Source organism: Talpa europaea (assembly GCF_964194135.1).
Source record: "Talpa europaea genome assembly, chromosome: 14".
NCBI classification, from domain to species: domain Eukaryota; kingdom Metazoa; phylum Chordata; class Mammalia; order Eulipotyphla; family Talpidae; genus Talpa; species Talpa europaea.
In genome coordinates, this window is record NC_140082.1 from 15,150,095 (window position 1) to 15,166,204 (window position 16,110).

Genomic DNA, 16,110 nt, shown 5'->3' on the forward strand with positions numbered 1-16,110 from the left:
TTATTTCTTTTCAAAATAGCTGCTGAGGTTGTTCTACAAATATAAAGAGTATTGCATCTCTAACTCAGCCTTGAAGTAATGCAATTTCAAAGCAGCCCTAGTGACCTTGTTTCCTTGGGGCAGAGTTAACCCATGTTCTATCCAGTAACTTAGCACTTAGCAAGTTGACTTTAAAAAGTTGAGCAACACATTTAGCAAAAGGTTTTAGTGATAGGAACTTACTTTTCTACTAAGACATTTCATGTAAGTTTGTTGCAAAATAAAATTAGAATAAATGTAGTGAAGGCATCTACTGTCATTTTCTGTCAGGAATGAAGACTTTCACTGGTTCGCTGACCTTCCTCTTCTTCCTGAAGCTCTCAGAACTTTGCTGACTGTACACATAATTCATTCTTTGAATCTGTGAGAATCATCAGAAAGAGGCACAATTCAGCAAAGACTTTGACGTTGTACAAGGAAGGCATCTACAAAACAGGTAGACAAAGCATTAATTCCTCTAGTCATAACGGGTCCAAACCTGGTTTCTTGTGGGCTGGTTTGGCCCTGCAGAGTCCCTAGTGCCAGTGTCCAAGTCTGGTATCCAGGTTTCAGGACCTGAGGTTTTCTGGAGACAGCCAGATTCAAGGACAGTTTCTTGGTTCTCTTTAGTGAATTCAGAACATTAATTTCTTGAGGAAGAGTTCTCAAGGTGCAGGGCCAACAAGGAGCAATTAAGGGTCAGATGAGATCTAGGGCACTGATTGCTTTAGAGGCAAAAATAATTTAAGTCCCATTTTCAGTTAGCAGAATCATACATCCTTATAATTTCTATCATATGTTCAGATTAATGAATTAGGGAGGATCATGATCCTTCTTTCTGCTTGGATAGAAGTGTATACTATTGATTAAAGGGAAGTTCAGTAATTTATCATAGATACATATTTCCTCATTGGGCTGAGCTTTGGTAAAACTCTTACAACTTTTTATTTAATTTAGTGAGCAATTAGCTGTATTAATATCTGTTAGATAATCTCAAATGCCTGAAATTCCAAGAAACACATAGAAGATAATTTTATTTTTCCAGCCAGTTGATGGGAGGAAAGGTTTTTCCACGTTCTCTGTTCTTTCTTTAGCAGGAAATGGAGTAAGATACATATTTTTAAGCAAGACTTGTCAGACTCTATCTAGTCGAGGTTCCAACATTACCCTTTGTTGTGGCTGCCATAGATCCAAGTTATTATTGATATACACTCAAAATATCAATAAAGCATTTTTACTATTTAGAACCAAAGATTGGGTCTACAAATAGTTAATTAGTAATTTATCCTTTAAGTTTTAGAAAACAGTTGAATTTCTGATCTCAAAACCACAAATTCCCTTTGGCTTAATCTGAAATATCAACCATGTAAAACTCTGAGAAAATAAACAGATAAATGATTTGCTTAGATATGTAAAAGTTTTAAAGAAAAGGAAACAGCAACAATAACAATAACAACAACAAAAAACACGAAGCACAAAACCCAACTTCTTTATCTAGTAGATGGACTTGTTAGTGTGGTAACAAGTCAGAAAATTTCAGCTTCTCTAGAAATTTTTCTTGGGCAAGTTTTCCTTTCAAATAAAATTATCCTTATTTCTGTCTGGGAAAACATGGCTGTATAAATTCTCTGTTGATAAGTTGGCCTTATAAATAATATTTTTGTTCTCTTTTTCTTGTTGCTGAAGTAAACCAGAATTTTATTATAAGTTTTAGAACTGTAATTTTATTACAGTGAGTTAATCAAAACATCTTCAATAATGTACACAATTCTCAAGATAACCAACAAGGTCTAGGAACACTCAATGGTTTATAGAAAACTAATGTGTTCAAAAGCAGGGTGTAATCAGAGGACACTTCCTAACATAGATGAATAATCTATATGAATTATTTAAACCATGAAAAGGAACATTCGAAAAACATTTTTGAAGTGTATTCCAACTAATGATGCCAATGTATATTTGATGACTGTCAGAAGGATAACCAATGGAGATAAGAGAGGTAGGCAGGTTAATAACTTCCACTTTCTGGTTTAGCTAACTTCATGGGTAGAAATGGTGTTCTCTCAGGTAGAGAAAACAATGGGAATTTTGAACCTACTGAGTTTGGAATGCCTGCAAAACTCCAAGTAGATATATTGAAGAAGTGACCTCGATGGAAGCTGGAACTCAGGAGAGCAGTCTGGAGATAAATTTGTCATTCTTCAGCATATGGCAGTTATTAATGCCATGAGGGTGGGGGAGTTTGCTTACTAATGAGAAATCAGAGCTGGAGAAGGGATAAGGGCCAAGACATCGCCTGAAGGAACTCCAACATTTAAAGATTAGGTAAAGATGGGCCAATAAAGGAGATTGAGAGATAAAGGAAGACCAGCATATTTTCATGTCAAGAAAGCCAGGGGAAGAGAATTTTAAGAAGAGTGAGTGGAGAAAATAAAAGGGGTGATGGTGGATGTCAATAGTGGTAAGTTACTGAGAGGTCCAGAAAGATGAAGACTGAAATATGTCATCTGATTTACCCATATGAAGGTTATTAGGTACACTGGATTGGTGGGGGCAAAAGTCACCCTGAAGTTAGTTGAAGAGCACATAAAAAGTAAAAGAAATTGAGAGAGCAAGTACATATATTTTTAGAAAAGTCTAGATTGGAGAGACCAACTCAGTCTGGGGAATTTACAGAAAGTTTCTTAGCAGTCCATCAGACTGAAACAGTGGTGAGATTGGGGGAGGTCATTCTAGATGGAAGGTTCAACATGCTTAAAGACACAGAATCATGGAAAGTATATGGGTTAGTGAGAAATGCCCATTTATAAGATTGGCTCATAGGGTTAGTTGTTAGGTAGCCAACAGTCTTATTAAAAATGCAAATCCCCCTTTGAATTATGTATTACTCAATATGATGTTAGTATAAATAAACTTATCAAATGGTTTCCAAGTAGCAGCCTTCAGAAAGCTGGGCTTCACAGCCTTTGGAAAGAAGACAGAAGTTTTCATAGAAAGAGCAGTTCAGAACACAGTACTTGCTTTGCATTAGGAGGCAGACCTGTGCAGGGAACCAAGGGGATGTGCAGTCCTAGGTAACCAGGAAATAATTCTGTGAATACTTAATGTGCCGGGGTGAGAGTGCAGTGAATTTTGCTTACTTCAAAATTATTTGTCAGGTCAGTCCTTACCAGCACAAATTTATAATCAGCATAAGCATAAAATCTTTGGATTTAGAAGTTCCCAGATAAGGAATTTTATGGTTCAGAAAAGGTCTGCATTCCTCTAAGTTATTGTAGTAATGTTAGTTTTGATTCCTCTCCCTTAATATTTATCTTTTTTGCATAATGAAAGGTAGAACAACAGTGACCATAAAATAAATGTTATTAGGATAAATGTATCTCAGGTTAACATTGTGGTGAATTAACAATAAAAAAACCCCAAATGCTTAAAGACAACACTTACCTCCAACTCCAATGAAGCTATAAGTTCTCTGATATATTGGCAAGTATCTCATGTTTCACTAGGACTCATGAATAGTTTGCCTATTCATTTACTTTGTTGGTTGTCCGTAATGACCAGGTTCTAGAACATGGTTATTTCTATTTTTTAAAAAGATATATTTATTTATGCATACCAGAGCTGGGGGGCAGGCCAGAGGTGTGGGAGGGTGTGGGAGGATTCACCAGAGACAGAGTGGGGAACAGAACAGGCAGATCTAACAATATACACTGCTGAGGGGAGCCCCGGGTGAGACAAGAGAGGTCTGCTGCACCATGTGGGTCACCTCCCTGCCCTGGGATCAAACTCATGCTCCAGTGGCTGCGGATAGCTTTACAGTGCTGACACTTAACCCCTTGCGCCACTAGGGAGGCCCATGGCTATTTCTATTTAGGATGTAAATATGTAGTTTTCTAAAAGACATAGTCAGATATTTCCATTTATCTCCAAATATTATATCAGTTATCTCTTCTTCAACTCTAAGATATCAAAAAGCTTTAAAAATCTATAATTAATCTATTTATTCCTCAAACATTTTTGAGCACTTCTCTGTGCCAGATACTGTGCTAAGCACTAAAATACAAGTCCAGTCAAAGATACACTTCATGTCCTAAAAGAGGACCTGGTAGGGAGAAATAAAAAGGTCTCGGATGAAATAATAGTCCTGTACCAGGTACAGCAGGGGTTCTAAAGAGATCTTATCAGCTCTTCCTGGGGAAGCCTGTAAGGCTTCAAAGGGATGTGAAGTTGAATTAAGTAGTGCAAGATGGATAGACATTCACCAAGCACATTGCGTTAAGGTTTGAGGTTGCAGAGATAACATTCTAGACAAAAGATGCATAGGTACAGGGATATAAAGCAGAATGCCTCTGGAGAATTGGGAATAGTTCAGTGGGACTAATAGGAAGGCATGAGGTGGTGGCTGGGTCATACAATCTCATTCTTTCAAGTTTGGGAGTTTGCAGTGTAATAGAGTGCCACTGAAAGGTTGTAGGAGCAGATTTGTTTTTAGGAAAATCCCTACGATGGTAGTATGAGGGTGGACTGGAGAGAAGTGAAGCAAGAAGCAATGAGGCTACTTCAGAAGAGAACTGATGCAAGTCAGAACAAGAGCAGCAAAAAGGTTAGAGAGGAGAAAACTAATAGGCAGAGGGTTGAGGAGAGATTGAATGCCTAAATTTGAACTCTAACATGGCTTCATCGTTAACTGGAATGAGCACAGGGATAACAAATGAAAGAAAGGAACAAAAAAAATGACCACAATAGGTAACAGAGGAAAATGAGTGGTGGGTGATAGGAACATGGTGGAGAGGATGGATGAAAAAATAATTGACTCTGCTTTCAAGATTTTGAATTGGAGGCAAAATATACAAATGAAGGTATTCATCAGGGCACTGACTATGTGACCTAGAGCTCAGGTTGAAGGAAATTGCATCAAGAACAGAAAGAAGTACTTATTTTGGACAAAAGATGGGGTATTACTTAAAGTCTGAAGGAAGGGGGAAAATTTATATAGATATAGGTACATCTTTATATGGGAGCAGGAAGCTAAATGATTCATACTTGGTGGCCTTTTAAGTTCTGTGAAGTAGAATTTATTTAGGTCAATCTGCTTAGAAAGGGATACAATTGGTCTTGCATGGCACTTATTACTTATGTGGTCAAAGCATGGTAGGCTGTATTTGGACAGTAGAAAAGGAAGTCAATTAAAGACTTTTAAAACTAATGTTAACTGTTGCTTAACACCCAGATAGTTTTAAAATAGGAAAATACTTAAGTTTGACATATTAAAAATTTTGCTCCTTTTTACCAACATTTGAATGTTTACAACAGAGCACATACTGTGCTAAGAATATCACAAATGTTATCTCATTTATTCATCACTATAACTCTGTGAGAGCAGAGACACGGCTTTTATTCCTCATTTTTAGATTCCTTAGAGAAATGAAATTACTTGTTCACATATTTACTAAGTGGAGATTTTGAACCCAGATCTCCTGATTTCAAACTTAATGCTACTTGTAATTTTCTTATTCAACCCAAAAGGTAAAACAAGGGTAGGAAATTACAGGACAGGTCATCAGACCTCTACAAAGGGCTCAGAGGTTTTACTCTGGGGTTGACTGTTTTGGGGAGGTGGGGGCATACAGCCTATCAAGACCTCAAACAAAGCACACCCAAAGCTGAATTAATTGTTTTTCCTCTGTAATCAATTTTTCCTCATGACTTTTCAATTTCTGTTAATCACCATTTATTTCCCAGTCATCAAAGGTGGAAAATATAGTCACCTTCTCTCATTTCCTAATGCCTACACAGAGTTCTTGTAATGAGTAAATGGAATAGCACAGATAGAGCACCTGTTACATCTCACATGAGCAAGTCATTCAGTGACTGATACTGCAATAGGTACCCTCTACTCCAGCTAAACTGGATTCTTGTGGTAGGCTGACTGCCCCTCCCCATGTCCATATTTTAATCCTAGACTGTTATCTTAAATGGCAAAGGGTTGCGGGGGGATGTCTCTCTAGTTGAGATTCAAAATCGTGAGAGGAACAGATTATCCTGAATTATCCAGAGGGACCCCACACATGATCACATACATTCTTATAAGAGGGAAGCAGAAGATTTGAACACAAACAGAAGAGCACACAACATGACCACCATGGCAGAGTGAAGTGATATGGCCACAAGCCAAGGAATGCCAGCAGCCAACAGAAGTTGGAAACAACAAAGAACAGATTCTCTGATAGAGCCTCCAGAGGGACTACAGCTCTGCTCACTTTGATTTCAGTCTAGTTACACTGATTTTTGGACTTCTGGCCTCTAGTGAGAAAATATATTTTTTTTAAGTCACCAAATTTGTGGTAATTTGTTACAGCAGCCCTAGAAAGCTAATATAGTTACATTTACCAAACATACCTCATTTTTTTCCCCTCTTCTCTATTTCCTCCATATTTCAGAAAACAGAAATCTTCAATTACTTTCTCTCTTTCAATTTTTGAACAATTCCTTCAAGGTCATTCTCTAAAAGTATTTCATCTACAAAGTTTTCCAGCTATTCTAATCTAGTTTGATTTTTCTTTCTTGAAGGACTACCCAGAGCAAATTTTTATAACTGTGTGTTTCTGATAACATATTTGTAAATATATAAATGTGCTGGGTTTTAAGTTCTTTAGGAATTCATTTGTATCAATATTGTGGTCTTTAGGCCTTTTCTCTTCAAAACCTATGGTGAGTCTTTGACACAGTAGGCATCAATAATTCTTTTGTTATTTAGCTCTCCTACCTATACAAGTATTCCCTTACAGTTATTCATATATCCAGGAGCTGTACTGCCTATTATGGTAGCCATTTGCCACATGTGTCCAAATTAGTAAAAATTAAATAAAATTTAAAATTCAACTTCTCCATTACATTATCACATTTCAAGTGTTCAGTCACATGTAGCAAGAAGCTACCTATTAGACATTGCAGGTATAGAAAATTTTCATTATCACAAAAAGTCCTATTGGACAGAACTGCTCTGTAGAGGCAATATGGGTATAAACTAGGTAAACAGAAAGTTTCCCAGCACCATGGGGATAACAGGAACACAAAAACTAGAAATAACTTTTCTTCAAAATGTACTTATAAAAATAACAATTTCCCCAATTAACTTATGAAGTCAATGCCATTTCAATCAAAATTCAAATATATGTCTTTTGGAACTTATTGAGCTGATTCTAATGGTCATCTACAAGAGAAAATGTATAGAAAAAAATTTAAATATCAAAAAAGAATAACTATGAGGGGGAAGATAGAAAAACACAATATAAAGTTAGAATAATTAAAACATGATAGTAGTTAACATAGGAGTATACATGGATTAGTGAAATAGAATAGCAAATCTAGAAACAAACATGTATATATGGGAATTTGATAGTAAAAGTGGTATTCAAATGAGCAGGGCAGGCTATTTGGGTGGTACCAATGTAACAGGAAAAAGTTTTCACACCAGAAAAAAATAAGCCAAATTAGCTTAAGGAACTAAATGTAAAAGAGAGCTACAAATGAGAAGAAGATAACTTAAGATTTTGTTTATACAACCCAAATGCCCAAAAATAGATGACTGGATCAAGAAGATGTGGTACATATACACAATGGAATATTATTCAGCAATCAAAAAAGATAAACACATGCAGTTTGCAGCAACATGGATGAAGCTAGAAGGGATCATGCTCAGCGAAACATCAGAAAGAAAAAGAAAAATACCGGATGGTCTTCTCACTCATAGCAGGAATTTAGAAAACTTAAATAAGAGACCAGGAAAAAGACTAATCAATACAAAGTAAAAATCAAAATCAACAAGCAACTATAAACCAGAGACACACTGGGGGGGAGAAGTGGGAGGGAGAGGTAGGAAGAGGAAGGACTAGAGTCAAAATAAGGGGGGGGTGCAATTGTATGGGGGAATATAACCATAATGAAAATGCATACATTGTGCAAAGATGAAAATGATGTAAGAATTATATAAAATAAAATATTAAAAAAAGATTTTGTTTATAACTTTAGCATTGAGAAGACTTAAGCAAGGAATAAAATGATAAAACTAGGGAAAGACACCACATGTTCCTATAATGGAAGATTTAATATTGTTAAGATGTTGTTATTACCCCAATAGGATCTACAAATATTATCTGTCAAAATCCCAATGACATTTTTGCTGAAATAGAAAAATCTAAAATTATAGAATCTCAAAGAACCCCCAAATGCCCAAATAATCTTGAGAAAGGAACAGAATTAGAGGCCACACACTTGCTGACTTCAAAACTTATGAAGTTACAGTAATAGAAATAAAAAATGCCAATACTGTATTGGCATAAAAATAGACATAAAGACCAACAGAATAAGAGAGAGCCCAGAAATAAATTCTTACTTATATGATCAAATGATTTTCAACAAGGGTGCTAAGAGATTCCATGAGGAAAAGGGAGCCTTTTCACAAAATGGTGCAAAAGAATGAAGCTGAACTTCTATCTTATACCATATACAAAAACTAACACAAATGGATCCAAGACCTAAATATAAAAATTAAAACTATAAAACTCTGAGAATAAAAGCTTCATAACATTGGAATTGGTAAGAGTTTCTTGGACATGACACCAAAACACAGGCAACAAAAGTAAAAATAGATAAATTAGACTTCATCAAAATTAAAACTTTTGTGCATCCAAGGACATTATCAAGAGAGTCAACAGTCAACTCAGAAGCAGGAGAAAATACATGCAAATCATATAAGTTATAAGAGAGTAATACCCAGAAAACATAAGAATTTTACTCAACAACAAAACCAAACAACCCGATTAAAAACTGGGCACAGGACTTGAACAGGAATTTCTTCAAAGAAAATACATACATGGCCAATAAATACATGAAAAGATTCTCAATATCAATAATCATTAGGGAAATGTAAATCAAGACACAATGGGATATCACTTCACGCAATAAGATGGCTTTTTTTTTTTCTATAACCAATGGGTTTACATCATTGTGGATTAAAGTATTGGATCTCCTCCCTCAGGTGTTACCACATCGTACACACCACCAAGCCACTTATAGTCCAACACCATCATAGTCCACCGTGCTCCCTCCCACCTTGCTCTTGCCCTTTACCCTCCCCTTGACTGGCTGGTTAAGATGGTGATTATTTTGTAAGAAACAGAAAATAACAAGTATTGGAGATGGTGTGGAGAAACTGGAACCCTTCTGAATTGTTTGTGGGAATATAAAATAGTGCAATTGCTATAGAAAACAGTATGGCAGTTACTCAAAATTAAAAATGGAATTACTATATGTTCCAGCAAATGACTTCTTGTTATATACCCAAAAAAACCAAAAGCAGGACCTTGAACAAATATTCGTATACCAATGTGAGCAGCAACATAACACACAATCATGCAAAAAGGTGGAAGCAATCCAAATACTCACTGATGAATGAATAAACAAAACATGGTACATATACACAATGGAATATTACTCAGTCTTAAAAAGGCAGATTTTCTTAAAAATAAATTCTGACATACACTACAACATGGATGAACTTGAAGAAATTATGCTAAGTGAAATAAACTAGTCACAAGAGGACAAATATTGAATGATTCCATTTATATGAGGTACCCAAAGTAGTTAAATTCACAGAGACAAAAAGTAGAATGGGGGTTGTCAGGGATTAGAGAGAATGACAGGGAGTTATTTTTTAATGGGTGTGAAGTTTCAGTTTGAGAAGATGAAAAATGTTCTCGAGATGGCTGGTGGTAATGGTTACCCTTAACGGCACTGAGTCTGTAAACTTAAAGATAGTTAAGATGATTAATTTTATTATATGTGTGTGTTTACCACAATAACAAAAAATAAAAGTACATATAATTTTTAAAAAGAAGAAGAAGCTGTAAAGGTAAATGTATTTCCTGTGGTGGTACAGTCTTTGAAGGAGATAATCTGGAGGATCTACAAAAACTTAAAATGTATGTTTCTGACCCCTAAGCATCTACCCTAGAGGAATGTTGCCATAAGCACACAAAGAGTCACGTTCAAGGACATTCCCTAAACAATGTTCCTTAGGAAAAATGAAAACAATTTAAATGTTCCAGTAATAGCACAGGGCTGAAATAATCTGAGTACTTTATTACTAAGAAATACTTTTATAGTAGTTAAAAAGAATGAGGTTAAATATAAATATACTGACAAGAAAAATCTCCAAGACATATATTAAGTGAAAAAAGCAAGTTTCAAAAAAAGACATTATCCTATTTATTCTTTAAAAATATCTGCAACTCATATATATGCACATCTGTGTATATATAATCATAGATACTGTACTGATATATATTATATATCTACATATATATATAGTGCTGTCCAACAGAAATAAAATGCAAGACACAATTACAAACCACATATATAATTTTTATATAGAAAAATTTATATAGAAAATTTTAAATTTTCTAAATTTAAAATTTTTGTATAGAAAATTTTGCTTTTTTAAAAAGAAGCAGATGAAATTAAATATTATTTACTTTTATTTAATGCACTAAGTCAAAAATATTATTTCAATATATAGTCAACATAAGCTAGAGATATTTTACATTCTTTTTATTGAACAATGTTTTTATAATTCTGTGTATATTTTACACTTACAGCATATCTCAATTCAAATTAGCCCTATTTCAGGTGCTTAATGGCCACATGTAGTTAGTGGCAATCATATTGGATAACACAATTTGTGTGTGTGTGTGTTTTAAATGTAAAGCCAAAGGATTAAATATCCTTATTAGTAGTTTTTGAATTATCTGTAATAATGTATTCATGTGCAGCTTGTATAATTAAAGTTATTTTATAAATATGAAGTTCCATATTAATTCTGTAAAAATTAAATCTTATTAGTTAATGTTTATAATCAACATGCTTATTACTTTATCTCATTGTTTTCTTTATTTCAATGTGCTGAAAGATTTGTTATGAAACTATTTTTATTTGCAAGCTGGTAAGATAATAAAAGAACATAAAAAATTAAAGTTTACTTGAATTACTACTTAAAATTATAAAATATTCTAAAATATTATTAGATACTTTTCAATTGGAAAATGTCATTTATTTTCCTAGTTGCATATGCTTGAGTAATTAATTATAAATTTTGTGACAGTAAAGGTAGACATATCAAACACACATGCACATACTCAGGCACATACTTGAAATAATTACAAAAATGAAAAAGTTGTTTCTTGATTTGTGACATGGAGGAGGAAACCTATAGGCAATGATATGATGGTGTTATTAGATGTACTAAAGTTGACAGAGGTTTGCTGATTCTTCAAAAAAATAAATAAATAAAAGAGATGAACAGACAATAGAAACAGAATTGGAAATGTGACACCTAGCTTCTCATAGACTTGCAAGATAGGTCATTTGCTTGAATCGGAGTCTGTATACAGTGCTTAAGCAGGTGCTGAAAGGAATATAGTATAACTGTAAGTACAGAAATGACTATAGAGGTTGGCTCCATAAAATATATAAAGACCACTCTGGTATGAAAGCTGAGATGGAAGATCTTTATCAATGTGATATCTAAACCCCAGGTCATAACTGCCTACTCTCACTGGCAGGAAGAAAAAGGCAGAGTAGACTACACTTAGGAACTCTGATTTCCCCTTAATTGTTCTTCCATACAAGGTGGAGGTAAAGAGGTAAAGATACATTTACTAAAAAGTCATATTTTCACTTTAAATTTGCCCTAAATTCATTGAAGAGAAAAGAAAAAGAAAACCCCTAAAGAGAAGCTGGGTGTTTGGAGTGAGGGTGAGTTTTATATGAGGGGAAAACAATTTGATTTTTTTGTATTTTCTGGCAGTTTTTAGCACAAGTTGAAAATAATCAGATCCTTCTTCCCGAACTACCTTTTTTTAATTAAAAAAATATATATCTTAACCCTTTCCTACAATTAACAGAAATTTCTTTTTTTTTTAAGATTTATTTATTTACGCAGACAAGAACTGGGGTATAGGCCAGAGTTGCAGGGGTGGGGGTAAGAGGATTCACCAAAGACAGAGTGGGGGATAGAACAGGCAGATTGACTGAAATACACTGTTGAGGGAAGCAGTGGGAGAGACAGGAGAGGCCTGCTGTACCATATGGGTTGCTCCCTGGCCAGGGATCAAACTCCCGCTGCAGTGGCTATGGACAAACTCACAGGTTGTGTCTTAACCCCTTGCGCCACCAAGGAGGCCCAATTAACAGAAATTTCTAAGGTATCAATTTAGTTCAAGTATAGTTATTTAATTGCCTGCTTCCATTTTTTTTTCATTTTCATCAATTTCAATAGTTAGTACAGTCACATAGTATGAAATTCAAAAAGTAGAATAAAAGTCTACAGTGAGATTCTTCCTGTCACTCCAAAGTCACCAAATCTCTGTATAGAAAGCAACCACTATTACTGATTTCTTGTACGTCTTTCCAGAAACTCCTTGGATCATTTTGAAATCAACTGCACCTCTAAAAAACTTAAATTGCTATAAAATTTACAATACCATTCTCTTCAAATTATTTTACTAAAGTTACACCAGGTCTTGCCACAGTAAAGTTAAATGGGGAAGTGGAGGGCTGTGGCCAAGTAACGAACCTATTTTCAGGACCACTCTCCATCTCACTTCAAATGGAGGTGGGCCTTTCTTCCCATTACCTCCTTCTTCCTCATCAATAGAACACATATTTTCCTCCTAACTAAAATAAATGAAAGACAACCAAAGAGTGAAGGGTAAAAGATGAGGTTCAGGAAAACAGAGTCAAGTTACCACGCTAAGCGCTGTGGTGATGATGGGAACAGCAGGATAACAGGGATGGGAAGAAGAGTGTTTCAAGGTAGTGAGACACAGATGTATAAACAACACACTAACAAACACCTAACACAGATAAGACGAAGTAAGGGTTAAATAAAGGTACAAACAGTATGTTGTAGGAATATAGAGGGAGATGGAGAATCGGAGGAGGAACTTTATAATCAGTCCAGGGCTGGTTGAGCAAGTCTGACAAGCTTCTCAAATGCACACATTTTCCCTGACTCATGAAAACCGAGAGCTGGGAGAATGCCAGACCAATGTACTAAAAGCTCAGTCAGTACAATAAGGAAATCTTTTGGAACCAATATGGAGATGAAAACAAATAGCTTTGCACACACTAGAAGACATAAGGAATAACAGTAAAAGTCTTACTGTAGTTTACAACTGGTCCTCAGTTGTTAATCAGAGAAAATCACAAGCATTTTACAAAACTTTAGTAGTTAAAATCAGGGCTGTCTGGCATTGCTCACCTCCAGGAGGCACCATTCACACTGTTGTCTATATTTTAGGCATTGCACACTCAGCACAAACATACAAGGCAATACTACTAAGACACTGTTTGTTTTTTTTTTTTTTTTAATAGAGGCATGTTTTTATTTATTTATTTGTTTGTTTGTTTGCTTGTCTTTGTTTATACATGCACTGGGCACAGTCAGAAGCGCGGGAGGGTGAGAGAACTCACCAGAGCCAGAGTGGGGAGCAGAGCAGGCAGAAGGACCGAAGTACACTGCTGAGGGGAGCAGCGGGCGGCAGGAAAGGTCTGCGCGCCATGTGGGACCCTCCTCCGGTGGCCGGGGAGCAGCCGGGGATCGGGGAGCAGCCGGGGATCGAACTGGCGCCGCAGAGGCCGCGGGCAGCCTCGCAACCCAGCGCTCAACCACTGCGCCACCGGAGAGGCCCAAGACACTGTTTTTTTTTCACTACTATCCAAATTTCCCCATCATCAAATTTTTACTTGAGATATAAGGGTATTCTTGGGCTAATATTTCCTGTGACATTAAAAAACTAAACATTTAGAATGTTATGAATAGATTTTTTTAAAAAACATATAGTTATTTAGGAGAATAACTAGGGTGTAGGCCAGAGGTGCAGAGGGTCAAAGGATTCACCAGAGACAGAGTGTGGAACAGAATAAACAGATTTACTGAAATACACTGATGAGGGGAGCAGCGGGCAAGACAGGAGAGGTCTGCTGTGCCATGTGTGGGTTAGCTCCTTGATCGGAAATCGAAATCAGGCCATAGCAGTGATAGTGCTGAGACTTAACCCCTCACCATCAGGGAGGCAGCAAATTATATTTTCTTTAAAACACAAGGTTGTTGGATATAAACTTCCCTGTAGCTATGCTAAAGAAGATAGCTAGATTATATACCTAAAGTATGACATGTTGTGCATATTTTCCAACATATGACGATTTTCCATGATAGTTTCAAATTAAACACTATTTATTTAGAAATGTAGAAATTTCAGATTGAGCTGGGCCTGAGAGCAGAGTGGAATATCATCAGTGTTGCAGGACATTTGATATATTTTTACTCTGAGGCTTTCAGAATTTAATAATTAAAAGTTGAATGTTTTTCCTTGTTTAAAAAGAACGTTTCCTCAACCCACAAATTTGGAAAACATGACAGTATGTCATATAAAAGAATTAAAAAATAAGATGTGAGATTGATTTTGCGAATGTTTAAAGTTATGCCACTGTAGTTCAATTCTTGGTTCCAATATTTCTGATTGGAAAGTACTTAATATCAAGTGAAATGAAGAAGTATTTGTTATTACCAGATACGGCTCTTTTTGTTCTCTGTGTTTTCATTAATTGTTTAGTATGTAAGATTCAATCTTTTAAGGTTTTTTTTTTTTTTTTTTTTTTACTTTATGGACATTGAACTAATTTCTGGTGGTTTTTAGAATTTACCCATATTTTCCCTTTTCGTGGAAATATTTACACTGGAGATTTCCACTAAGGAATTAGAGTTAATTGCGTTCTCTTGGAGAGAGAATATAGCAGCTGAGGCCATATTTCTAGTGACTTTCTTTTCTTGCCCCACTCTAAAAGAATGTTTCCATAGACGATAAGTCTTACTCTAGCAGGTTCTCATGGAATATTACATATGTAAAATAAGATGATGTGTTTGAAAATATTTGTCACAATATCTGGTACATATTAATCATTCAACACAAATTAGTTGCATCTAGTTGTATATTATCTGATTTGGTAAACATGTGGTTGCTATAAATGAATATAAGTCAGCATGGGGATTAAAAAATCTAATTTATCTCACGGTTTGAGAAGTACAAGGGATTGCTTAGTAAAAGGGAAATTACATATTCAATAAGTAAGTTTTTCACCTTAAATTCAGCCACAAACTTCAAGTGTTCCTATAAATGCAATAGTGAAAGATGAACTACATATTCTAGAAAATGCCTACCTTAAAATGAAGAAAGCATTATAAGCTAGAGACAGTGAAAATTGAAATGCATACAGATATCCTCTCAAATTCCATCGAAGAGGCAACAAATAAGCTCAAAAATTATTTTTATCTGTTTTTTTCATGGTATAGTGCACAGACTAAGGACCAGGGGTCTGGGTTCTGTCACTGACTTGCAAGTTTCCATCACAGTAAAAAAAAAAAAAAAGGGGAGGGAGATGGAGAGGGATATATTTGCCATGTACCAAACAGCAATGCTTTGAGGATTAATGACATAATGTCTGTAAAGAGGTTGGAGTTCCTTGGAAAAAAGACACTACATAAATATAAAGTAGTATTAATATTTAGGCTTAGCCCACAACGTGAGACCTGCTTTCTTTGGCTCATGAGGTCATCAACAGTTTTGTAAAGTATGCACAAACACCCACAGAGGAGCCTTGTTAGCTTCCTAATAAGTGGACTATAAAGCTAATCTGACCCACCTGGTTAGAACAGTCACGGAGGCCATGTTCCCTTTTCATAGTCTCAGAGAGGATACAGATGGAGAGTGCTTGACTCCTTAAAGGAATGAGACATGGCCAAGAGAATACTTCAACATTTTTTAGGGCTTCCCAGGAATGCAGTAGGAGTTTGGGAATGTTTTGGCTTAGAATTAAACAAAAGTCTAGTCATATCATATCTTGATTTAAAAGAAAAACTAAATTTGCCTTTCTCAGAAAATTTGGAGTAAGAGTAGGAATGAGAAACTACTTCTTGGAATGGTTAGTTTATGTCTTTAAAGGATTTGGGTATATTTTGGATCTTTGCAAACT

The 16,110-nt window shown here is 35.5% G+C and overlaps 1 protein-coding gene across 3 annotated transcripts in view; it reads right to left on the reverse strand.

The window, feature by feature from the left end:
• Positions 1-295: 295 nt before the first annotated feature.
• Positions 296-16,110, reverse strand: part of HORMAD2 (HORMA domain containing 2) — a gene marked incomplete at both ends in the record, with an annotated part of 58,494 nt that continues 42,679 nt past the window's right edge. For all 3 annotated transcript variants that reach the window (XM_084253549.1, XM_084253547.1, XM_084253548.1), the window contains one exon: positions 296-400. In XM_084253549.1, the coding sequence (XP_084109675.1) occupies positions 296-400 (105 nt within the window). The remainder of the gene's footprint in view (positions 401-16,110) is intronic.